Source organism: Candoia aspera, chromosome 13 (assembly GCF_035149785.1).
Source record: "Candoia aspera isolate rCanAsp1 chromosome 13, rCanAsp1.hap2, whole genome shotgun sequence".
Taxonomy (NCBI): Eukaryota; Metazoa; Chordata; class Lepidosauria; order Squamata; family Boidae; genus Candoia; species Candoia aspera.
The window spans coordinates 11,910,239-11,916,383 of NC_086165.1; the positions used below are offsets into that span (position 1 = coordinate 11,910,239).

General features: G+C 41.7%; 1 protein-coding gene across 1 annotated transcript; it reads left to right on the forward strand.

The window, feature by feature from the left end:
* Positions 1–258: 258 nt before the first annotated feature.
* MESD (mesoderm development LRP chaperone) lies at positions 259–5,301 on the forward strand. Its single transcript, XM_063314048.1, has 3 exons — positions 259–478; positions 2,327–2,559; positions 4,043–5,301. Exons 1-3 carry the CDS (start codon positions 317–319, stop codon positions 4,299–4,301), a joined length of 654 nt encoding a protein of 217 aa, XP_063170118.1. The 5' UTR covers positions 259–316; the 3' UTR covers positions 4,302–5,301.
* Positions 5,302–6,145: the final 844 nt, after the last annotated feature.

Sequence of the window (6,145 nt, forward strand, 5' to 3'; positions counted from 1 at the left end):
TTGAATCAGATTCTCTCAGCCTGTAATGAAAACTGAATTCCTGCCCGCTTTTTTTGAAAAAGAAGAAAATGGGAGGAATAAAATAAGCGTTTTTACAACAACCAAAAAATCCCCCCCCGTTAAAATCCAAAGTAGTACCGTCCACCTCCCCCCTTTCCTTCTGCCTGATGTAAAAAGCTCCTCGTTTAAAAACCACTTGTCGCGCCCAGCGCCTTCCGATTTCTCCTGTTTCGGGCCTGCCGCGCCTGCGCAGAGGTCTCCTCGCCGGTCGGGCGAATCCCTGGCTTCCTGCTCCGCTTCCGAGCGGCAAGAGAAGATGGCGGCTGCCCGCTGCTGGCTGTGCCTGGCGTTGGTGCTCTGCGTCTGGCTGGTGGCTGCGGAGGAGCCGAAGAAAAGCCCCGACAAGCCGGCGAGGAAGAAGAAAGACATTCGGGACTACAACGATGCCGACATGGCGCGGCTGCTGGAGCAGTGGGAGGTATAGGCGCAGAGGAGGAGGAGGAGGAAGATGGGGGAGGAAGCTTCTTAGAAGCCCCCACCGTCCGCTTCCCCCTTTCCTGCCCTGTCAGGAGCGACGCTTGGGTTCGCTTGGTTCCACTAAGCAGGCTCCACCCTAGCTAGTGAAATAAGCCACCATTGGCTAGTTCAGATAACGTGCGAATCCTTAGGCCATGCTATGCAAACCCAAAGGGCTCACTTCACCCAGCATGGTAAGCCCAAACCGAGGAAACCAGGATCTCAGGTCATTCAGCAAGGCTGGCGCAGCACCATTTCACCCCCTGGGTCCCACTAAACCATCATGGGTGTTGGGTGGATCAGGCCATTGTGGCTTGTGAAATTTAGCTGATGCCTCACTTTGCGCCCTGGAACTTCAGGACTTGCTTCATTAAGTGGGGGGAAGGTGGGCAATCTCTGAAAATCACAAAATTACAAAAATGGTAGGCAAAATGTTTAAAGGGCAGCCGGAAATTGGACGTAAGAGCAGTAGTTTTCTTCAGCTGTTGCTCTCCCAATCTATAATTCAGAGACATGCTGCCTGTAATCCAGGGATTTGTATGTTGCAATCAGGACTCCTGGCCTTTGATGTCTTCTTTCAGGAAGCCAACAAATAGGATATGGTGACAGTGAATTGCACCAATTCACTGCCTTTAATCCTGGAGGTTCTGTAGAACCATCATGATTGCTGGTGGCACATCTTATATACAAATATATTCAAATCCTGTAAACCAATTATATGTGTGAAGGAGAAGGTTGCTTGACCCATTCTTAATCTGGTGCCAGTTAATTAACTGATTGGCATTAAGTTGATGAAAAAGACACAAATACAATCTATTTTTTTTTATATTAATAGGATTTTATAAACTTTTCTCAGGTTTCTCCTAAACTAAAAAGACAAACACCAAACTCCATTAATAGACAATGGAGCACCCATGTTTGCACATCATATGGAGCAAATATTATAATATATTGTGGCATGACTAGTTATTACAACTGATCCCCCCCAACTAACTTGAAGTTTTTTATGGTTTAAAAAGAACTAAATTTCCTTTACACTAAGGTGCAATGCTCTGCATTTTTACACGGGCTTAAAGACTCCAGCTTGATGTTATGGAGAGCTTTTATGGGTCAGTTTTGAACTTTTGGTGGTTTTACAGTTTAAGTGTTCAACTGAAACTGGCAGTGGGCTTTAGGCTATGCCATAATATCGCTGCCAGTATTTGACATATCCGTGGTACATTTTTCATTGCCTTGTTCCTATCTCTTTGAGGATGAACTCAAAGAATTAAATTATAATCACTGCGGGCAAACAAAAATACAGCAACTTTTCAACTCGGTATTTCATGAACCAATATAGTATTTAAGAGGTTGGATTGGTTCCAATAGAAGACAATATATGTAGCTCAGGGTTGAACTGTGGAGTCCTTGGTGCCCACTGAGCTTGGTTGTTGGCTTGCAGATGTTCCATTACCCAACTAAGTAACATGAGTGTTAGTGTGGGCACTTGCACTGATGATGTTACCTAGTTGGGTAATGAAATGTCTGCAAGCAAACAACCACGCTCAGAGAGCTCCAAGGATTTCACAAGTTGGAGTGGGACTGGAGAGACTTAGGTTCAAGTTTTCACTTCTGCATGCGGCTCACTAAATAACTTTGAGCCAATTCCCTTCTCTCAACCTAGCCTCAGGCTTGTTGGGTTGAAATGAAAAGCAGGATACAAAAGGAATGAATTAATAAATGGGGCCATTTCTCAGTAATCAGCTTATATCACCTGGCCCCTTGTCCTTTTCAAGGTGTATTCAAGGTTCCTGTTTTGTTTCAAAAACAGAAGGATGATGATATCGAAGAAGGAGATCTTCCTGAGCACAAGCGTCCATCTGCACCAATAGACTTCTCCAAGATTGACCCAGGCAAGCCTGAGAGCATCTTGAAAATGACCAAAAAGGGGAAAACTCTCATGATGTTTGTCACTGTTTCAGGAGAGCCAACTGAGAAGGAGACGGAGCAAATTACAAATCTGTGGCAAGGAAGCCTTTTCAATGCCAATTACGATGTACAGAGGTAAAAGCCTTTAGAGCTATGTGATTCCCCCACTCCCTGCTTAGATTTCTTTTCACTGGAAAAAAAATGAAATAAGTAGTGTTTTTCTAGTTATAGCAGTGATTTCCTGTGTCCCATTTTAAGCATGAGATTTTTTTTTCTGTTTAAAAAAAAATCTACCTGTGAATCACAATACATGTCCAAAAGTGACATGCTTATATTGGAAGCATAACTAAGTGGATGAAGTAACGTTTTCCAAGTGAAACAGCCTCTCAAAGCCTGGCACACCTTCTGGGTATGTTGGAATTGTGGCCCTCGTGGGCACCAAGTTGGAGGAAAGTTGAAGTAGAGGCTGAACTTACCTAGTAATAGAAGGCATTAAAATAGGTGTGTGGAGTCTCAGTGACCCATAAAAACTTGCAACAGCACACCTTCCAACTTAAAAGATAGGTCATCCTGAATTTAAGAGCATCCCACCCAAAGGAAAACCCATTATTTGCCCCCATACCTTACTTGAAGTAAATTTAATATCATCTTTTAAGAAGTAATCTATTTCAGGAAAAATTCACCTTTCAGGTGAATGTAGTTTTTTATTCACTAAGCACTTTACATTTGTGTATGTAGCTGGTTTTCTTCTTGGCATTGCTTTTTCTCTGATCTGAGTTGAAATCTGCATGCATTCTCTGGGGAGAAAACCTTGGTGCAAGGGTTGTGCACTTCTCTGTTTCACTTTATCTTTGTGAAATGAATATATTTCCTCCATCTGGGAGAGCTTAGACATAATATGCCCTACATAGGTGGGGTTGATTGTAGTTGGATTTTAGCCAGTTATCCAATTTTGCCATAGGTCTTTTTTTTTAATCTGTTCAATTGTGTCTGATTCTCGGAGACTGCCTGCACAAGTCCCTGCAGTTTTCTTGGCAAGGTTTCAGAAGTGGTTTGCCATTGCCTGCTTCCTAGGGCTGAGAGAGAATGACTGGCTCAAGGTCATCCAGCTGGCGTTGTGCCTAGGGCAGGACTAGAACTCAGTCTCCCAGTTTCTAGCCCGATGCCTTAACCACTACACCAAACTGGGTCTCAGGTCTGTTTTAGGGTTGTACAAATACTATTTCCACACAGTTTTGATACAGATGTTTAGTGTTTTACTTTGAAATACCATGGTGCGCATGAAGTAGCTTTTATGTTATCACACTGAAATAAGAGTTATCTGCTGTCAAAGAGCATCCAAGTGTTTGCCAGCCAGACATACTGTATTTTCCTATCCATCTCATCCCAAAATTGTACATAGGGCTTCATTTTCACCAGGCAGTTGATTGAAAAACTAATTCTGAAAAGGGTAATAAAAGTATCGTATGCTATGATAAGTTCCAGTTTGAGCACCATTTGCTTTTTAAAATGCAGATGTGCCACTTAATACTTGGGTATCTGTCCAGTTTCTGGATTTCTGCCTCCTGAAATGTCAAGGTTTAGAAAAGACTTTAACTGAATATCTTTTGAAATCTAGGTTCATTGTTGGTTCAAACCGTGCCATCTTTATGTTGCGTGATGGAAGCTATGCCTGGGAGATCAAAGACTTTCTGGTAAAGCAAGAGAGATGTGCAGATGTCACTTTGGAAGGTCAAGTGTACCCTGGTAAAGGAGCCACACAGGAAGAAAAAAATAAATTGAAGCCTGGAAAATCTTCCAAGAAAAGAGATGCAGATGTGAAACCTGGAACTGTTACAGACAGCAACCGTGCAAGCAGAGGAAGAGAAGAACTCTGACAAATGATGTGGACTGAAATACTGTAAAAGAGGGCAGAAAGCGGTTTGGCAGTGGGGTTGGTTTTACAAGTTTCAAAGTTATGTTGGTTAAGGAAGCAGTTTACTTATTAATGAGAGGCATTCCTTTAGAAACAGAGTCAATGGTTAATGGCTGAGAGTTGCTTACATTCCACTGTTAAGCCTGGACGCCTTGCCATTTAGTATTATGAACTTTGTCCAGCGGATGAGAAGGGTGGTCAGGCGGGTCTCCAGTTGGAGTGCTGACTTCCAAAGCAGGTAGCATTGCAGACGACTCAAAATAATAGGTAGAAGGAGAAGCAACACTTAGAGTGCTTCTGATTTTTCAATATTTTGATTAATCCAAATTAACAATACATTTTCAGTCATTGGTCTTAAAATCAGTAGCTTGAGATTGCCACTGATTATACCAGAACAGATTCACAGAGACGGTTTTTATCTATGTTGATTTGTCTTTAACATGCTGGTCATCCAGTGTTTCCTATTGAAATGGAAATAAAACTTTGTTACTTAGCTAATCAGGCTAGGGGATTGCCACACTAAACAATCAGTTCGTCTACTCTGTCATTCATTGAAGTAGGATAAACTGGGATGAAAGAAGAAGCACCACAGATGCAGTTCAATTAATTGCAAAAACAAGATGTGTGAGAATATAACCAAATGGTTTTTCTGTGGTAAACACATCCATGTGAGTGGATATATGACAGGCGGTGTTGATTTCTTCCAAAATGTTAACTGAAAAAAGCAAAGTTCAGTTCAACTTTGTGGCCATTGTATTGAATTTCATTAGTTGTTACTATCTTGTATTCAGCTGAATGGACTGTTGAGTGTTTGTGGTGCCATGGAAAATGTGCAGTACTAAAAACAGCCATGGCAGATTTTTTTTTAAAGGATTTTTTTAAAAGATAACTGAGGAAAAGTTGCTGTTACTGTGAATGCTTCCTCCAAAACTTCAATAAATTTCTATACTTTTTTCAGAACAGATTGCTCTTTGGAATCCCATGTGTGTTATCCATCCATCCCTCTCTGTCTTACTGTGGTATCTGATGTCAGTTCAGACTGCCCACATGGTGGTGCTGTTTATGTGCCAAGTAATAACAAAGGGAATGTGCTTGTTTTGAAGACCTGGCTAATGTAATGTGCAAATCTTTTCCAGAAGCTAGGCCTGTTTTAACAAATTGACATTTTACATATGAAGGTTGTTCTAGAAAAGCTTTCCTGCTTTGAACTTTGGATGGAGATTGGGGTGGTTAAGTGAATGGGCAATTTATTGTTTATCCTTGATGTTAAATTTATCTGCTTCCTCCTCCCATTTTTTTTCCTCTTGATTTGTTTTGAAAGGGTTTTTCTTGCGTTCAGCTTCACTGGGACTTGCAAGAACAAGTAGGTGCATTTTTGCTCCAAGCAGGTTAAAGGGTTTCTCCTGTGGATGAAATGATGCTTCTTAAAGATTTCATCTGTGCCACATACTGGTCCTAAGTATGCAGTGCAGGCAGGTCTTCTGCATCATCAGTGCTTTTTGCATGTCAGCCAAGAGCAAAGGCAGCTTAGAAACATGTCTGATGGCTTATTTACGTGACTGATAGATTTATTGTTGGCTATTCTTGTGAACTTTGTGAAACGGATTCCAAATCCTTATTTTCAGTAAAAGTCAACCAGGGTAACAGAGGGAAAAATGGGGTGATGGCAGAACCATCTGCAAGATAGCAGCAGCAGCAGAAGCCTCAACAGAGTAATGAATATACAAAGAGCTGTCAAGTGGCAGACTGCCCACGATCCTTTGAAATGGATGTGCAAACGTTTAATTAAAATTCTTCCACCTCTCC

What these genes read in the sequence shown, in the direction of transcription:
- MESD (XM_063314048.1), top strand. Translation starts at nt 317, where the DNA reads ATGGCGGCTGCCCGCTGCTGGCTGTGCCTGGCGTTGGTGCTCTGCGTC. An exon ending in GGCTGCTGGAGCAGTGGGAG is followed by an intron (nt 479 to 2,326) that starts GTATAGGCGCAG and finishes TTTCAAAAACAG; the next exon opens with AAGGATGATGATATCGAAGA. An exon ending in GCCAATTACGATGTACAGAG is followed by an intron (nt 2,560 to 4,042) that starts GTAAAAGCCTTT and finishes TTTGAAATCTAG; the next exon opens with GTTCATTGTTGGTTCAAACC.